Here is a 19,704-nt window from a genome sequence, read left to right on the forward strand (position 1 = left end):
TTTTTCTCAAATACATTATTGTTAAGAATTTTTAAATTTATATGTTATTATTTTTTAATTATTATTTCTTTTAATTGTATACACTTTTTTTCTTATATAAAAGCTGTTCTTTTATTAAAAAAATTTATTCTCCTTAGTAAACTTAAAAAAACTTCCCATTTATAATAAAAAATGTAAAAAATGAAAAAAAAGAAAAAATCTCACTTTATTACAACTTAATTTTAATGTAATAATATATTTAACTATCTTTATAAAAACACACACATATATAAATATAAAATACATGATAAAAAAATAAAAAAACATAATTAATATAGACGAGATTAGTAAAACACGATTTAGTTGGTTTTTGTTTTAAATTTTAGATTTACCTTAATATAAAAATAGTAAAAAAAGGAAAAAGCAGTGAACAGTGGTATAGATGGTAAATTAGAAGAAATGGAATGGTTAATTTTGGAAGGAGAAGAAACCCATAAACATAGTTTTCAAATCATTTTCATCATCTTCCACCACCTCCTCCTTCTCCGTCAATTCAAGTCCCCACTCCTCCCCTTCACCCTCTTTCTCTCTCCTACCGCAAGCTCTTCCCTCAATTCCACTCCTCCGCCAAATCCACCATCACACTCTCACTATTAAATCACACATTCGCTTTATTTACACTGCATTTTCATTCATTTGCATTTCGCAGCTTCTCGGCGCCGTTACTGCTCTCCATGCGGTGCTGAATCCGGGAACGGTTGTTCCAGATCTGAACGCGGCCGCGAAAGATCCGAACGCTGCGCGATGGAGGAAGCGCTTGAGCTCGCACGCGCCAAGGACGCCAAGGAGAGGATGGCCGGCGTGGAGCGCCTCCACGAGGTTCTCGAAGCTTCTAGGAGGAGCCTCAGTTCCGCCGAAGTCGCCTCGCTCGTCGAATGCTGCCTGGATCTCTTGAAGGACAGCAGCTTCAAGGTGTCGCAGGGCGCGCTTCAGGCGCTCGACTCCGCTGCCGTTCGCGCTGGCGACCACTTCAAGCTCCACTTCAATGCGCTCGTTCCCGCCGTCGTCGAACGGTTAGGCGACGCCAAACAGCCTGTCCGCGACGCCGCCAGACGCCTATTGCTCACTCTCATGGAGGTAAATACCTTCTATTCCTGGAATTGTTATTTATGTATGTGTATCTGTTAGTGATTCGTGATTGCGAAACCTTGGAAGGAAGAGATTTAGGTAACTGAGGTTTTTGCAAAGTAGAGAATCTCCGAATCTGTTATATGGAAAGTGAAAAGTGAGTGCTATGAGTGAGTAGAGATGAGTGTGAATAATAATTAATCAATAAAGTTGGTTGTCGGTTGAAAAAGTGAGATCGGGGAATAAGACTTTGAGTGTACGCAGAGGAAGCTCGTGGTATTTAAATCTTATCAATTGTGCATGAACGTTTCACTCTTCTTCATTTCTGGCAAAAGAAATGAAATGGGGATCATTGATTGCTTGGATTTGAGGTTAGTACTAGTTTATTGACTCTTACTTGACTTCCTATTTTTAAATATATCACTAGACTTTGATCAGAATTTTGCGCTTAACTGGAGGATCTCTCAAGTTTTTGTTGCGGTCATAGCGTTTTGTTTTAGTGTCATTGGAGTCCAATGCCACAGTGTCATAGCTTCCTTATGTTATCCTAGTAGGTTGTTCGATGAATGAAAGATCCTGAACATGAGATTTATAACATAGGTTATGTTGTGGTGCTAACAGTTACATGTGAGTGAATTTCAATTATATGATAGTAGCCATTGTCAGTAAACATTGATATAGGCCATGCTTGAGTAGACAGGCTGTAAGTTTATTCAATTATCACATGAGAGTTTATATCATAATTTTGAGTCCTCTAAAGCTTATCTATATAAACTAGAAAGAGTTTATTTTGATAAGATTAAAATAGCGTGTTGAAATGAGCTTAAAATGAATCAGCTTAAAATGAGCTTAAAATGAATCAGCTTAAAATGAGCTTAAAATGTTTATAAACATTGAAATTCGTTGGGCACAATATTAATTTAACACTCAACAATATTAAATGCTATAGACAAACCTACTTTTTAAAATAACCTATGAATTAGGACAGGTCTATAATAATTAACAAGTTAAGCTGGAAGCTATTAGAGTAGATGATTGCTATGCATTGAACATAGTGCTCGGCTCATTGCAAAATGTCAGTGTTGCAATTTCGTTATTGTGATATATTGCCAAACAAGTGGAGTCTTGCATGGCTAATCCATGTAAATTTCATGTTGGAATCTATTTATCTGTGTGCCCTTATTGTGCCTTGAGTGTTTGTTTTGGAAATTGAAATACAATTCTGTGTTTACCCTAGGAGAAAAAGCTTCAGTGCATTTACAATGATTCGATGTGAATTTTTGGTATTTATTTATTTCCATCCAAATGTGAAGAAATTTTACTGTTCCCATGGGCTGATTTTGTTGCAGATTTAAATTCTGTGTTTGGTTAAATTTCCTTTTATTTTGAGATTTTTTTTATTATTATTTTCAGGTTTCATCTCCCACAATAATTGTTGAAAGAGCAGGGTCCTTTGCTTGGACGTGCAAAAGCTGGAGAATCCGAGAGGAATTTGCGCGAACTGTCACTTCTGCTATTGGTCTATTTTCAGCGACTGAGCTTCCTCTTCAACGTGCTATTCTTCCTCCTGTATGTTCATTGAATTTCACTAACAAAACAGTATATGTCCTTTAGTCATTCGATATTTCTTGAATGTGATACTAACTCCTTTTCAAAACTGACCAATGTCAGATTCTTCAGTTGCTTAATGATCTGAATGCTGCTGTCAGGGAAGCTGCTATTTTGTGCATTGAGGTAAATATGTCTTGTTGTCATTTTATATTGCTTACATGTTATATATTAGTGTCGGCTCTCAGTGTGCTACTACAACAGGGACTTGGATATTATTGAGTGTCTAGGTCCTACAAGTAATATTGAATGTTTGGTGGAGTGCTTAAGTGGCCTGATTCTTCATCATGATAACTAGCTTTTTAGGAAGGGGGGTTTTCCAAGTGCTTGGATGCCTTTCATACTTTTCAACTCCTGCATCTTGCCAACTTGACATGGCTCTAAATTTAAGAATAGATGCAACCTTGTTCTTCAAGAGTTTGGAGTTCTGTTTTATTCCAATTATGAACAATTATGTATAACTGGATTAGTTTTTTCTAATGTTTAATTGAATACTTGATTGATATTGATGTCATTATAAATTAGGCAAAGGCTGCTTGAATAATAATATAGTATACTTAAGCATAGTGGTTAGGGCTTTAAAGTTTAAGAAGAATCTCAGTACATTCCTTTAATATTCTCTCTCTCTTTTCTTACAGGAGATGTATGCACAAGCTGGGTCCCAATTTCGTGATGAACTTCAGCGTCACAATCTTCCTTCATCTCTGGTAACATTAAGTTGCATTATTTAATATGTTGCACTCATGAATATCTGTTTTACATCTATAATTTTGATATTGAAGGACCTTTTTTTTAACATTTTCATATCAATTGGCATGAGATTTTAATTTTCTTCTTCCTTGGACTTACAATGATATCAGGTGAAAGCTATTAATGCTAGACTAGAGGGAATTCAACCAAAAGTTCAATCTTCAGATGGTATTTCTAGTGGTTATACTGCTGGGGAAATTAAGCCGGTGGGTGTTAATCCCAAAAAAAGTAGTCCAAAGGCTAAAAGTTCATCAAGGGAGAGCTCTCTTTTTGGAGGTTAGCATATTATAATTTTTAGATTGCAAAATCTTTCTTTTCTAATTTAAAATCAATGTATATTTTGTAGTATGGCTCATACCTTATCTATGAATTTTTCTTCTCTCCTGCATAATTGCTTTGTTATAGCCTATATGCCTTATAATTTGCTCTTCAATTGTTCTTTATTTCCCGTTTGTTATGATCAGCTTAGTACTTGATCATATGTTTAAACTTTGTCGTTTGAGATCAAGAAAGACTAACAGATTTATGTTTTGCATACGAAATTTGATATACTTTGTGATATTTTCAAACAGAACATTTCTATCATGCTGGAATTGCTAAAGTTTCAAATTTTGATTATAAAGATGCTATTCGAATCAACAATTTGTGGTGATTATGGTCCAAATTTAGGATATTTTAGGTTGCATGTTTTTGGGGTATTTCACAAGTTTAGCCTGCATGCTCAATGGGATTCCACCTTAGATTACATGGTGATTCTCGGATCTGACTGCTTTTGATAATCAAAGGGCTTTTATTTTTCAACTTCTTCAATGGAAGATTTACATGATATTGAAATGCAAATGAAAAGTTCTTTGAGTTTGGTAGTGGAAATAAAATTGATCCAGGAAAATTGATTTATATGATTCAAAGAGATAAGCAACATACGAATTCATTTGTTTGAATGTTGAAATTTTTTCAACAATATATATTGTTATTGTTCTGTGTCTAATCAGTCAAGTATGCTATCTACACGTACAATTTTCTTATTAGTCATATATTTTATATTTTTCTGTACTTTATTAAATGTGTGGAAATTATAGTTATTGAGAGAGGAAACAGGGAAACAACTTTGAAAAATACTCTTGAACACGATCGGAGCATAAAGTACTAACCCTCACACTAATACTAGATTACAGTACTAGCTAAATTAGTTAAATAGGAAAACATATCATAAGATATTGAGGAACTATTAAAACTAATCCTAAGAGATAGTCTAATATACTCTAAATTATTCTTATAATCAACATACTATTGGATATTTTTCATATATTCTAACATAATGCTCACTTTTTTTGTATTAAATATTAAATATGACAGGAGAAGGTGATGTTACAGAGAAAGTCATAGACCCGATCAAGGTGTATTCAGAGAAGGAGTTACTAAGAGAAATTGATAAGATTGCAGCTACCCTTGTACCAGAAAAGGACTGGTCAATTCGTATTGCTGCCATGCAAAGAATTGAAGGTCTTGTTTTGGGAGGTTGGTGTATTCCAGTTTTTTTTCAGGAGTAAACAATATATATATATATATATATATATATATATATATATATGTCACACACACACTTAATTTTATATACTCAATCTAATCTTAAAACCTTTTTGCTATTTTTGTTTCAAAGGGAAATCACATTTGTTGTAGGTATATCTTTACCATGATGTCATTGTGAAGGGTGTTTATGGTGATCTTTCGGGAATTGGTCATAGATTTTACTTGTAGCGGTGGATTCAATGAGTTTGTGATAAACTGAACTATTGCATCAAATAATGGAAATTAAAGTGTTGATCGGAAAAATTTAGTGAAACACTTGTAGTGTGCAGCCGTTGGGACATTGACTCTCAGCTAATTTAGATCCCACAATGGATACTATTATTACGTAAATAAAGTTTATGAAGCTTTGGACATCCTCACTTTCCGAATGAGTTTTATGGTGCTAAGCTAGACTCTACATGCCAATTCTAATTTAAATATGGACGGAAAGTTGTGGTTTGGGGACATAAAGTATAGCTCTATGAATGGGAGCCATAAAGTATAGAATTATGAATGGCTTAGAGGTGTAAATTTTTGAGATTATATTTATTTACACAAAGAAAGGGGGGCTTAAACGGTTGTTGCACTTTAAATTAGTAAGAGTTTAGAGTTGGCATTGTTAAATTTTAATTATTTATTTGAAGTCTCTGCTTTGCTTTATTGTTTAAAATGTTTTTTTACTATTACCTAGGCCGTTGTTGTATTGTAATTTTCACTGAGATGTTAAAATGCAATGCAACTTATTTTGTTTGTCTGTGGCACGTGTGATCATATCTCTTGAATATTTTGCATACCAGGTGCTACTGATTATCCATGTTTCTTTGGACTCCTGAAGCAGCTTGTTGGGCCTTTAAGCACACAATTGTCAGATCGAAGGTCTAGCATTGTGAAGCAGGTTCACTGACATTTTCATTGGTTATTGTTATCCATCTTTCTTAAAGTGAAATGCAGTTTTTATTTTCAGGAAGGATGTTAAGATTTCATATCTGCTGGTACATATGCAAAGACCCCTTAGGATGTTCAAAAGAACTAAATTGAACTAAAGAAAATTTAATTGAATTGAACTAAACTATAAAAAAACGGGTCTATGTTTATTATAAACTAAACTGAACTTTTTCAGTTCAATTTCTAGAAACTTAATTGCTAAAATAAACTGCTAAAAGAATAGTTCAGTGCGCTACTTAAATTACCACGAAAGGTGAAAAAATATTCATGTAATCATTCACTACCTTTTCTTGAAGTAATAAATTGTTTGTTAATAGTTGTTTCAACATTAAGAATGCATTCCAATAGATTAATAACTACATTGCACTGTCAGGAAAAAATGGCAGTATCTTCTATGCTCATATGGTGAAAACTTTACCTTTCAGTAATGATTTGTTTCCTTCCATATATTTATATACATCATTAGTAAATGAATTCATGTATGGATTTGACTCGTAGGAAATGGAGTGATAAATTCTGTCTTCTCTTGTGTGTAATATAAGTGCAATTCAGATGATTAAATTACTTCAATTTCTTAAGAAAAAAAAATAGTTCAGTTAAAAAAATGTAGAATGTAGTTAAGCTAGCCAAAAAACAGTTTAGTTTGTTTGAATTATTTTTTAGTTCAGTTTTTATAAAATTTAATTCTATTAAAGTCATTTGAACACTCCTATCCCTTATGATGCTTGAGCTACCCTACTCTGAGTTGGGCATAATATGTTTTTAGTTTGCATATGGTGTCAGATCTTTTGTGGGCAAGGTGTCAAAAAATTTGATTCTTGTACTGATAAAAAAATTTAAGTTACGGACAAGGTAGTTGGGATTCTGCATTGTCCACACTTAACCCAGAATATTGGCTTGAAAGTTCTTAGTTTTCCACTCCTTATGTTTGAATGGGTAGTGTAGTTTAGATAAAAATGCTTTGTTGGAAGTAAGCATGATTATTGATGCTCAATCTCTTTTATAATTTTATTACTAACACATGGATACCTTCTGTTTGCTATTTACTTTGTTCTAGGTTTGCCATCTATTATGCTTTTTGTCAAAGGACCTCTTGGGTGATTTTGAAGCATGTGCTGAACTATTCATACCAGTAAGTTCAATATTATGTCTATGATGATCATGTTTTACATATTTCTAAAATCTTAATACTTTATCTGATAACAGGTCCTTTTGAAGCTAGTTGTGATTACTGTGCTTGTAATTGCAGAATCTGCAGATAACTGCATAAAAACGGTAATTTGGTATGCTCATTAATTTTCTGCACATATGACTTTGTGTATGCTGTTGTGACTTTTATCCTCTACTTTCCAGATGTTGCGCAACTGCAAAGTTGCTCGTGTGCTTCCTCGGATAGCTGATTGTGCAAAAAATGATCGCAATGCTGTACTTCGTGCAAGGTATGGATTATCTACTATCTGGGATAGATGTGTGAACATTTTGGTTTTTAATTAATATCATTTGTATTGTAGGTGTTGTGATTATGCTCTTTTGATTCTAGAACATTGGCCTGATGCAGCAGAAATACAACGATCGGCTGATTTATATGAGGATATGATAAGGTGTTGTGTTTCAGATGCAATGAGTGAGGTAACCCCATAATTCTAGGGTTTTTTTGATGTTTTTGATCAATATTAACTGTACATATTTCTACTTGGACTAGCTTTTCACTGGTGCTCTTTTTTCCTTGGCTATTAAGAATTTGTTGGTTGGCTTTGCCCTATAAAAATTCTGAAACTTTGCACAATAAAACATATGGAGAAGAAAACCTATTATGATTTGCTGTTAATTGTTGCAATGCAAGTTCTTTATATTTTGTTTCTTGCAAATGTAATGTTAAATAATCAATTGACCAACATATCTGTACAAAGATGTATTCTCAAGAGGGATTGAGTTGAATTGATACACCATCTTCAGTTGTCTTGTTTCTTATGGACTTGGAATCAGTGACTTGGACCTGGTTTGCCTATATCTATTTATTTATCATTTTCTATGCAAATTCTAATAATTTTAACTTTGGAAGGAAAGGTGTCCAAAATGACATGATTACTACATTACACTGTTGTCAGCACATTTGTTGACTTAACATATTTCATTTTGGTGCCAAGTTGTGTGTGCATAAAAATAATTACAGTATTAAACTTGACAGGTGCGGTCAACTGCAAGGATGTGTTACAGAATGTTTGCAAAGACTTGGCCAGAACGTTCCCGCCGCCTGTTTTCATCCTTTGACCCTGCTATTCAAAGGGTATATGTTTATTCAAAGGTGTTATCTGTCCTTTATTTTGTTGATAAATTTTTGTTTTATTAAAGTGGACATAACTTGCAGTTAATAAATGAAGAAGATGGAGGAATGCATAGGAGACATGCATCACCTTCTGTTCGTGATAGAGGTGCATTGGTATCAATGGCTAGTCAAGCTTCAGCTCCCTCTAGTCTAACTGGTTATGGAACTTCTGCTATTGTTGCAATGGATAGAAGTTCAAGTTTATCATCAGGGACTTCTATTGCCTCTGGCGTTCTTTCACAAGCCAAGTCACTTGGTAAAGGTACTGAACGCAGTTTGGAAAGTGTGCTGCATGCAAGCAAACAGAAGGTCACTGCTATTGAAAGCATGCTTAGGGGTTTGGATTTGTCTGATAAGCATGGTTCATCTGTTCTCCGGTCTTCGAGTTTGGATCTAGGTACGAAATAAGTTTACTTGTTTAATAAATACACTTCATTTGTATGGAGTTGCCATTCAACAATTGATGATAGTTAGTGGTATGGTATAGTATGGTATGGTTTTTAAACTTTGTGAGCAGCTAAATTTATCTCTTATTGCCCCTAGTGCAGGAGTTGACCCTCCCTCATCTCGTGATCCACCATTCCCCGCTGCTGTCTCGGCATCTAATCATCTGACTAACTCTTTAATGACGGAGTCAACTGCTTCTGGTGCCAATAAAGGTAGCAACCGCAATGGTGGTTTGGGTTTGTCTGACATAATTACCCAAATTCAAGCTTCCAAAGACTCTGGCAGGTTATCATATAGTACTAATGTTGGTATTGAGCCTTTATCAGCATATTCATCATACTCAAGTAAAAGAGCTTCTGATAAATTACAAGAAAGAAGTTCTGTTGATGAAAATAGTGACATCAGGGACACTAGACGATATATGAACCCCAACGTAGATAGGCAGTATATGGATACCCATTACAGGGATGCCAACTTTAGGGACTCACAGAATAGTTATGTGCCTAATTTCCAGAGGCCACTATTGAGAAAGAATGTAGCTGGACGTGTCTCTGCTGGCAGCAGGAGGAGTTTGGATGATAGCCAATTATCTCTTGGAGAGATGTCAATTTATGCAGATGGACCAGCATCTCTTCATGAAGCTCTGAGTGAAGGGCTTAGTTCAGGTTCTGACTGGTCTGCTAGGGTTGCTGCCTTTAATTATCTTCACTCCTTGTTGCAGCAAGGTCAAAAGGGAATTCAAGAGGTAGTCCAGAATTTTGAGAAGGTAATGAAGTTGTTTTTTCAGCACTTGGATGATCCCCATCATAAAGTTGCACAGGCTGCTCTCTCCACACTTGCAGATATTATTCTGGCATGTCGAAAGCCCTTCGAGGGCTACATGGAACGGATGTTACCCCATGTGTTTTCTCGGTTAATTGACCCCAAAGAGCTAGTTAGGCAAGCCTGCTCAATGAATTTGGAAGTTGTTAGCAAAACATACAGCATAGACTCTCTCTTGCCTGCATTGCTACGTGCACTAGATGAGCAAAGGTCTCCAAAGGCAAAATTGGCTGTTATTGAGTTTGCAGTAAGTTCCTTTAACAAGCATTCAATGAATCCAGAAGGTGCTGCAAATACTGGCATTCTAAAATTATGGCTTTCCAAGTTAGTTCCGTTGGTTCACGATAAAAATACAAAACTTAAAGAAGCAGCTATTACATGCATTATATCGGTGTACTCTCACTTTGATTCATCCGCAGTTTTGAATTTTATTCTTAGTTTGTCAGTTGACGAACAAAATTCTTTGAGACGAGCCCTTAAACAGCGCACCCCTCGGATTGAAGTAGACTTAATGAATTATCTGCAGAACAAGAAAGAGCGACGTTCCAAGTCTTCCTATGATTCATCTGATGTAGTGGGAGCATCCTCTGAAGAGGGATATACTGGTTTGTCTAGGAAAGCTCATTACATTGGAAGGTATTCAGCTGGTTCACTGGATAGTGATGGTGGCAGGAAGTGGAGTTCCCAAGATTCCTCTCTGATTAAAGCCAATCTTGGCCATGCAGCTTCTGATGAATCTGAGGAACATACTGATTCTAATAGTGGTATTATTGGTTTAAAAACTAAAGATCTTGCTTATACAGTCAATTCAATGAGTCAAAACTTTGGCTTTCAAACTAGCCAAGTTGGACATGTAGACAGTAGCATGAATTTTGAAGGTCTATCATCTGATCTGGATATTAATGGTCTGATGTCATCAGAATATTTAAATATTGCTGAAGACTTTGGACTTGACAAAGAATATCCCTCTGAATTGAACCATAATCATCAGTCAGTTGAAGGTGTGAAAGTAAACTACATGACTGACACTGGACCCAGTATTCCTCAGATTCTTCATATGGTGAGTTATGCAACTTGTAAATGGATTGGTACTGAAATTGTTTTTCGAAAAAAGTAATTCATTAGAATGAAAAGCGTAGTTAATTATGGGGGAGGATAAATTATGATCTAAGAGCTGCGAGATACATCAGAAAAATATATAAAGCAAAACTTTATCAGCCTAAAAGTCAACAAAATCTCTTGCAAAACAGAAAAAGATGCAAACCCTAAAATCTGGCATTATGCTGAGTTAATGATATCACACTCCAGGTAAGTGTGCACAGTACCATATATTTTGAGAAAACAATCTCTTTGGTAATGGGTTAAAAGCTGTCTAAGGTGGTGGAGCAAATCCAAAACTAACAGATAACAGGCAAGAGCTCGTGTCAAGCTGTCAAGCTATGTCATGGTGTAAGAACAAGTGGTGGCCAGTGTATTTAGCACCCGTTTAAAATTTTCTGGTTCAGCTAGCCTATTTTAATGTTATAATAATCATTCTTTAAATTTATTAAGAGAGTTATATCTTAGTATTTGCACCCTTGTTTAAATTTTTCTGGTTCAGTCAGCCTATTTAGAGAGACATCACTATTTGGTTAATGTTATAATAATCATTCTTTAAATTTATTAAGGTGTTATATCTTAGATTTCTCTTCACTAAAATATAGTATTGATTTTGTGTAGATATGCAGTGAGGGTGATGGAAGCCCTATTTTGAGCAAGCAGACTGCACTTCAACAGCTAGTTGAAGTGTCTATAGCTAATGATCATTCCGTTTGGACTCTGGTACTTTTAATTCGAGGAGTATCTGTCTCCTTCCTATCCCTAAATTATATGATTGTCAATTGTACTTGATTTGAAAGATTTAATTGTTGAACTTCATAAAAAAATTAATATTGTTTCTTACAGTTTTCATACCATTTTATTTATTTGGTGACAAATATTAGTATTCTACAATGCTATTTTTCTATATATTCTAAAATATTATGTGACATTTTTCTCTGAAAAAAATCAGTTGTATAATAGTGAGTTCTTCTGATTCTTTAATTGCTATTGGCTATTAGATCAATAGTTAGAGAAGTTGTGATTATGAAAAAAGGAAATCACTAATTTATTGAACATTACTGAGAGTCTGTATATTTATATAGTTAAATGGTGTAATTGCAGTACTTCAATCAGATTTTGACAGTTGTGCTTGAAGTGCTGGATGATTCAGATTCCTCAATCAGAGAGATTGCTCTGTCTCTGATAGTTGAAATGCTTAAAAACCAGGTTCTTACTCCATTGTGTGCCATCTTTTGTTGGATTATGCCCTCACTTATATATATATATATATATATATACATATATACATATATCTCTGTGTGTGTGTATACGAGTACTTGCAACTGCATGTATGTCTCTTCATATTCTTTTCATTGGATAATAAGAGATTGTTTTATTGCTGTGTATACCGTTTCCAGAAAGATGCCATGGAGACTTCTGTTGAGCTGGTTGTTGAAAAACTGCTTAATGTTGCAAAGGATATTGTTCCCAAGGTAGGCAACTTTGTCCTTTTTGTGTTTTTATATAATTCCTTTCTTTTCAATCTCTGCAATTTCATCCCTTCTTCAGGTCTCAAACAAAGCAGAGCAATGCCTCACCAGTGTTTTATCTCAGAATGATCCGTTTAGATGTTTAAGTGTATGTATTGATTTTTCTACTCTTTGTTCATCCTTACTGCTTGTAAAATGTTTAGTTGGAGGAGGGATCAAGGATTTGTTATTAACATAAAAGTTAAAGCTGATGTGACAATTGAAAATGTTTCAGGTTATTGTTCCTCTACTGGTTACTGAGGATGAGAAAACTCTTGTCACTAGCATAAATTGCTTAACGAAGGTATTGTCTTGAAGAATCAATTTTCAGTTTTGCTTGAAGTGATGGTTTTTTTTTTTTGGAAAACCTCATTTTTAATGAACTCTACTTTCTAATATACACATTTTTTAGAAAGCCTTGTTCTGTTCTGGTAGTGTTCTGTGACGCAACGGTTCTTCAGAAGAGGGAAATAATCCCCTTTGTGCTCATCCAATATCATTATGCTATTGCTTTTAAAGCCATATCCTGGAAGTATCCTACTTGTTTGATTACTTTAAATTATGTATATAGCTTAGGTACCTCTTGTTTACTCCAGCAAACAAGTCATTTCTTTTAATTATGAACTTAAATTGACATTGTCCCGAATACACAATACCCCAATTCTTTCCTTGATGAATGGCAGTTGTGATGTCATACTTTATATTGACTATATCCTAGTCTGTCATTTTCATTCTCAGGAAAAGCATAATATGATATTAGTTAGTGATGGTAGAAAATGAATATATCATATCACCAGCACATATTGAATTTAATTTTGTATCATTTTGTAGGTGTACTACTTACGAAGTTTCCATTTTTGTGCAAGAATTAAATTTTTTTCATGAACATAATCATACTTAACTTCATATTATGCCTTTTTCAGCTTGTGGGGCGTCTTTCTCAAGAGGAACTGATGGCCCAGTTACCCTCTTTTCTGCCTGCTTTGTTTGAAGCTTTTGGAAACCAGAGTGCTGATGTTCGCAAGGTGCTTAAGATATTCTGTTTGCATCATGAATTAATGGTCCTTCTTTTCAATATATTTAATGAATATTTGGTGTTGAAAAAATTACTAGTATATAAATAACTGATGATTTACTCCCAGTTCCAATCCGCTAACCAATTTCAAAATTGAGTGAATATAGAATGTATCTATATAGGTGATCAAAAGCCATAGAATAGAAGAATTAGAGTGGAAGCAATCACATGAATTGAAAGAAAAGAACTGGAATCAAGATGCAAAAGAATCCAAATTACAAGAAATATAGATTCAGAGTCATCAGCCCCTGACCTTTAGAACTAATTACACATGAAGAAAGAGGTGAAATTGAGAGGAGATGGTGAAATGAACTTCATTAGAGATTGAGAATCAAGACTTGATTTCTCAAGTTTCAATTCTCTAAACCCTATCTTCACAGGAGTAAAAATTTATTGTTTTGATTGAATCTAGCTATTTATAATTTTTAAATATTTGTTGCCATGGCCATGCTTATATCTGGCTTGGCAATATGCAAGCTTAAACACCTTAATATTGATTACTTATCACTTTGTGTGGCCATGCTAAGTTTTGGTGTGCTCATCACACTAAACACAATCATCTTCCCTATTATACTTGAGCGTGGCCAGTGGTGGAGCTTAACCAAGTATATTGTGGTAACAAAAATAGTTAAATTATGTACCCAATTATCTTGGGTATGCATATTTGTTAGCACTAAAAGGTGTTATTAATATATCCTTGGCTTGAACTAATAAAGGTTCTCCTATTTTGTTATTGTAATCTATTTGCCCACATTCAAGTGGCAGAATGCCGTAATCCATTTTACTTCTCATGCATTGACACTCAAATCGGCTGTGCCCCTTACCTAATCCAAAATCCAAATATCCCTGCAATGGTGGATAAATGAAGAGTGTGAATAACCTATTACTAGGAGAGAATAATCACAAAATTACAGAAAGGCTACCTATAGCAAACATAAAAACATTCTAGAATAATGAATTAAGAGATGAATCAAGCTTGAGATGTCTTCTCACCTGATCTATTAAATATAAAAAACCATCCAAGTCTGAAATACAAAAGGTTGATAAGAAAACCTACACCCTTGGACCCTATATGATAGATAAGCTGTAGCAAAAACAAACAGCTTTACAGAGTATTGTAGAAGAAAATAACTAACTTCTTCTAACTCTACTCCTTGAGTTGGAGCATATAGATTGTATTCAGTAAGTTTGGAACATATGAACTCAATTTGTGGTCCCCTAAAATACTTTGCCGAAAATCTACAACTTCATCACTGGAGCTGATAAATTCACTAATTTCTTTCGGCAATAATTTCTCTCAAACAAAATGGCAGTCAATTTCTCTATGTTTGATTTTTTCTTGGGACACAAAATTAGAGATAACGTGATGTGCTATTTGATTATCACTAAACAACTTCATTTGATGAATCTCACAAAATTTCAATTCTTGGAGAACTTGTTTGATCAACACAAGTTTGTATGTGAGTGAAGGCATTGCCTTATACTGAGCTTCAAGCCTAAATTGAGCAACCACATTTTTGTTTCTTGCTCTTTTAGCAAATATTTTTTTGCCTTCTATAGATACAAATACCCAATAGTGGAAACTCTTATCTATAGAGGACCCTGCCCAATCAACATCATGTTACTTGGAAATTTGGGTATTTCCTATATTTTCATACAACAATCCTTGTCTTGGAGCCTTCTCAAGTACTTGAGAATATGAATTACAATATTCTAGTGATCTACATGAGGGGCTTGCATAAATTGACAAACAACCCCAACAAAAAAAATATGCCAGGTCTAGTAATCATGGGTAAATGAGCTTCTCAACAAGTCTTCTATGTATCTATGGATCTAAAAGTAACTTCTTATGTTGTCATTAACTTTTGATTAGGGTCCACAGGGCTATTAATTGACCTACACTCAATTAGTCATGTATCGTTCAAGATATCTAGACGATACCTTCCTTTGATCAAGCTACTTTAGTACCCAAAAATTATTTTAGCCATATGAGGTCTTCAGTTTGAAAATAGCTGCATAAATGTCTTTCCAGCTGGGAGATTTTGGCACTATCATTTCTTGTAATAACTATGTCATTAACATACATGATGAAGCAAACACATACACATTTACTAGGGGAAATGTGACAAGAAATTGAATGATTTGCCTCACTACACTTTATTCTGAGAATTTTCACAATGTGACTAAATTTCCTAAACCAAGTTTGTTGGATTGTTTGATCCCATAGAGAAATTGGTGCACTTTACAAACTAACTCCCTCCCTTGACTAACAAAGCCAAAAGGTTGCTCCATATAGATTTCCTTTAAGTCACCATGGAGATAAACATTTTTTATATTTGATTGATGGGAGGCCTATGGTAAATGGTTGGCATAGCTAGGAAGAGTAAAAAAATAGTATTCTTGACCAAAGAGAAAAAGGTATTACCATAATGAAGTTCGTATTTTTGAGTATACTCCTTTCCTAGCTGTTTAGACCTAAGACGATCTATTTGACCATTGGGCCCTACTTTGACGGTCTAGACCTGTCGAATTGCCTTTTTGGGTGGAAGAGGAACTAACTCTCACATGCCACTATTTACAAGAGCTTGCATTTCAATAATCATGGTTTGTCGCCGTTTAGGATGAACAAGTGTTTCATTTGTTTCTTGGATTGTGAACAAAAGATAGAGAAAAGATACATATCAAGGGGACAATTGATGATGGCTCAAAAAATTGTAAATATAATGAGGATTTCATGTAGATCAAGTAATTTTTCGAAAAACAATCCAGTGGAAATCTTCATTACTTGGAGCTATGGTTTGGGTAGGTGATGGAGAAGGGCACGAGGTAGAATCACCGTGTACACTGATCAACTCCTTGTATTTGCCATTGGTAAGTAATGAGAGGTGGTGAAGGTGGTAAAGGGTGTGGAGTTGGTAGGAGGAGAATGGCTAAAACCTGCTTTTAGGTTGGGAATTTTAGGAGAGGAAATCAATGAATCAACGAAGGGAACATGTAAGACTAGATGTTCTTTGTAACAAAACAATGACTAGGGAGAGACAACAACTTCAGAGGATGATGGTGGACGGCGGACCGCAGTGGACAACCACAAAATTGGCAGAGGGGATTGAACCACTTTGATGTCAACTTAAGATTGAAAATATGATAAAAAGAGCTTAAGAGATTGGTTATCTTTTGGTTGATCTTTGTTATTTATAAAAGAAAATTACATTAGGAATACCAAGCGGTACAAGGAAAAATTATATCTAGGTAATTAATGCTAATAAGCAAAACAGCCTTTTAGGGCAGACTTCTTAACCTATGTAAACAAGTTATATAACCAAGATAAATTATTCTAACAGTAATACTGTACAAAAGAGGTGATTAACATGGTTTTAATAACTCTTCTCCCTTGAAGGGATGTACTTTAGACGATAAAGTGCAGTTATATTATATTCCATTGATTCGAAAATCAACAGTTGAGTATGTGATAAAATATATGCAAATGTATGAAGTTTTTAAAATCAACAATTGAGCATGTGATTAATTATTAAGTTTTTAAAATCGCAGCAACTATTTTCTAATCTATGGCTATACATGTATTTTATTCTCCAAAGTACACTTCTACCTGAGAGGAACAAATTAGATTAATATGACTTTGTCTGCAAGATAAGTTTGTTTGAATTGGAGGATTACTAGAAGTTGTCCGAATGCTTTTGCTCTCTTGTTTCTCCATTTTCATACTGGTCTCTTTCATTATTCTCATTTAATGTTAATGGTGGATGGTACAGACCGTTGTTTTCTGTCTAGTGGATATTTATATCATGCTTGGGAAAGCATTTTTGCCATATTTGGAAGGGCTTAATAGCACACAGTTGAAGTTGGTCACCATTTATGCAAATCGAATCTCACAGGCAAGGACAGGAAAAACAATTGATACAACTCAAGTCTAGCGGTTCATTCAGATGAAAATTCGTTGGTTTTGAGTGCCTTTCTATTCATTGCTGTGTATTTTGTATATTGCGTGCATTAAATTTTTTCGGTGGGTTTTCATTGTGTTTCTTTCCCCGCCTTTGTCCTATATTTTTTGTCTTCTTTTTCCCCTGCCAATGAATCTTAGTTTTGGTGAGTGCTGGTGGTGGAATACAGTGCGATTGTAATTTACATTATTTGATTATATTAAATGGTTTTCCAGAAGGACTCATTGTCTTTGGTTCATTTGCATAAGTTTTATATTTTATGCGATTTTTTTGGTACGCAGCTTTTTGAGATTTTTGTCACTTTAATTAAAGTTTTTATTTTTTTTTATTTTTTTTATTTTTATCTTAATAAAAATGATGCAGTGCATTACTTTACAAAATCTAGTACCATCAAACATGTCGTTGAAAGCTGCACTTCTGCAATTTAAGAACTATTTTTGAGTTGCACGTTATCTAAAAAATATCTTGAGGGTGTAAGGGTCTTGCTAAGGTTATGGATTCTATTCTGTTGTACTAAGGAAAAGAGAAAGGCCTATACCCATTTTGAGCTTCATGGTTCACTCAAATTTTGGAGGAGTGGATATCTAAACTGATGAAGTAAATACATCAATCGAACCATGGATTTCCGAAATGAATTCACTAAGTCCAATATTATGACCAATCTATACACCTATTGAAATCTGACGGGTTTCTGCCTTCGGCTTTTAAGGTTTCAGCTTAAATGTAAATGTATTTGTAATTCGAACTTCTGTACTTCTTGAAATTTGCTCAAATATTTCAAGTTCAATCTTGAAAGTTAATTTTGTTTTATAAGCTTGCAGGTTCAATCAATGTTCATTTATAAACATTGCAATTTGATTGCTTAAGCAGTTCAGATTCCATGTCATAAATTCTTTAGGGTCTTGTGAGCATTTATGTATTGTGACAATAGGACTTTCTTTTTGCTTTTTTACGTGTGTCTGCATTTAATTAAAACGTACTGTGATTTTCAAAGTATTAAGGAAACAAAGTTTAAGTTTAACTAAGCTTTTATTTCTAATTAATTATCTACAATAAATTGGTCTTATTTTTAGTGATGTGTTATCTTCAACAAACCTTCTCACATAGTCTGAAAATCAAGAGAAACTCGATATCTCAGGTGACATAATGTACCTAAATCTTGATGAAGATAGACATTTAATGACTCTAACATTATATTTAGTGAAATTTAAGTCTAGTTCACTAACTATTTAGTGAAATTTAAGTCTAATTGACTAACTCTATGAAACAGGCTCATTTGACTTCATTCATATACTATAATTTTACCTAGTTTCTTTTTGCTTTTTTTTTTTCCTTCTGTAAACATTTAATAAACATGCTGTAATTTTCAAAAGGAAACGGTGTTAAAGTTTAATATTATATATAATTCAAATTATATTAATGGAAATCATGTTATAAAACCATATAAGAATGAATATAGATATCCCTTTTTAATACATGCCACCCTGTAGCGTGATATATTAATTTAGTTGATAAATGTATTCAAATTTTGGAAGCCAGATTCGCAGGTTTGTTACTAGATCCGATCTAAATTCCTTTCTAAACGAGTCTAGTAATGCAGCGATTCATCGAATTTCTAATGCCCACTGCACCATGCCAACTTAAAAATCATGAATAAAACTCAGAGACAACCAAGGTGCACTGGAATAATGAAACTGTTTTCATCTTAATTGATATTAAATAACTAAAACACAAAAGGAACGAAAAGACACATTCGAAGTGTTGAACTGTGGACCAAAACAAAAAATGTTGTACACTCTTTTTCCAGAAAAGAAGACAAAAATATGCTGGACCTATGTAATCCAATATTTGTGCCTTTAGTAGTTGGTACCCCTATTACGTAGTGTTGCTCTTCGTAATCTTCCCTCAAATTGCATGTTTGTCCAAAGTGTGAAAATGTTTGTCATCCACATTCACTACAAGTCCACGAGTCCATGTTTAAGTATGTTGGTAGAGTCGTGGACAAGTCTCCCCTGAGATTAATAACGATGGCTGTCTTCCAAAGTTTTCACAACAAGCTGCAATTCTTGTAGAATATCATTATATCAAACCGTGACATGGGTAGCATTTCACAGGGTTTGAAGCAATATATGATTTAGATGATAATTTTTTTTTAAACAACTATGCATTACATCTTACACAAAATTTAACTATCATTGGCATGTGTACATAGACAAAAAATATATATTAGAAAAAACTACACATTAACCATATAAAACTATTGTTATCTTGAAACTCTTACCAATAATGTGGCTACCCGTGATAAAGGTAAGAATGACAAATAGTTCGGACATACATCTCATAATTAAACTCACATTGTCATCAATGATAATATGAATAAAATGACGTATTCGATGAACTTTTTACTGATAAGCGACTATTTATAAAGCAATAAATGATCATTAATGGTTAATCTTGATGCTGTCACAAAAAAGATTTATAAGTAAT

At 34.1% G+C, this 19,704-nt stretch overlaps 1 protein-coding gene across 2 annotated transcripts; it reads left to right on the forward strand.

Annotated features, from left to right (window-relative positions):
• The first annotated feature begins 478 nt into the window (after positions 1-478).
• On the forward strand, positions 479-17,434 carry LOC137828984 (CLIP-associated protein-like). Of its 2 annotated transcripts, none has more exons than XM_068635773.1 (21): positions 479-1,116; positions 2,521-2,676; positions 2,779-2,841; positions 3,354-3,422; positions 3,576-3,741; positions 4,822-4,983; positions 5,832-5,929; positions 7,037-7,111; positions 7,186-7,254; positions 7,333-7,418; positions 7,491-7,608; positions 8,168-8,266; positions 8,348-8,702; positions 8,854-10,634; positions 11,294-11,395; positions 11,777-11,881; positions 12,073-12,147; positions 12,224-12,292; positions 12,419-12,487; positions 13,107-13,208; positions 17,029-17,434. In XM_068635773.1, exons 1-21 carry the CDS (start codon positions 784-786, stop codon positions 17,188-17,190), a joined length of 4,314 nt encoding a protein of 1,437 aa, XP_068491874.1. In that variant the 5' UTR covers positions 479-783; the 3' UTR covers positions 17,191-17,434. The 2 variants fall into 2 exon arrangements, with proteins under 2 accessions (XP_068491874.1, XP_068491876.1); XM_068635775.1 differs by lacking the exon at positions 479-1,116 and adding an exon at positions 1,380-1,478.
• Positions 17,435-19,704: the final 2,270 nt, after the last annotated feature.

The sequence above is a fragment of the Phaseolus vulgaris genome, chromosome 7 (assembly GCF_000499845.2).
Source record: "Phaseolus vulgaris cultivar G19833 chromosome 7, P. vulgaris v2.0, whole genome shotgun sequence".
NCBI lineage: Eukaryota > Viridiplantae > Streptophyta > Magnoliopsida > Fabales > Fabaceae > Phaseolus > Phaseolus vulgaris.

Excerpts from the sequence above, each read along its gene's own strand:
- LOC137828984 (XM_068635773.1), top strand. The coding sequence starts at position 784 with ATGGAGGAAGCGCTTGAGCTCGCACGCGCCAAGGACGCCAAGGAGAGG. Across the intron at positions 3,742-4,821 it reads GGAGAGCTCTCTTTTTGGAG|GAGAAGGTGATGTTACAGAG; the intron begins GTTAGCATATTA and ends TAAATATGACAG. Across the intron at positions 7,255-7,332 it reads CAGATAACTGCATAAAAACG|ATGTTGCGCAACTGCAAAGT; the intron begins GTAATTTGGTAT and ends TCTACTTTCCAG.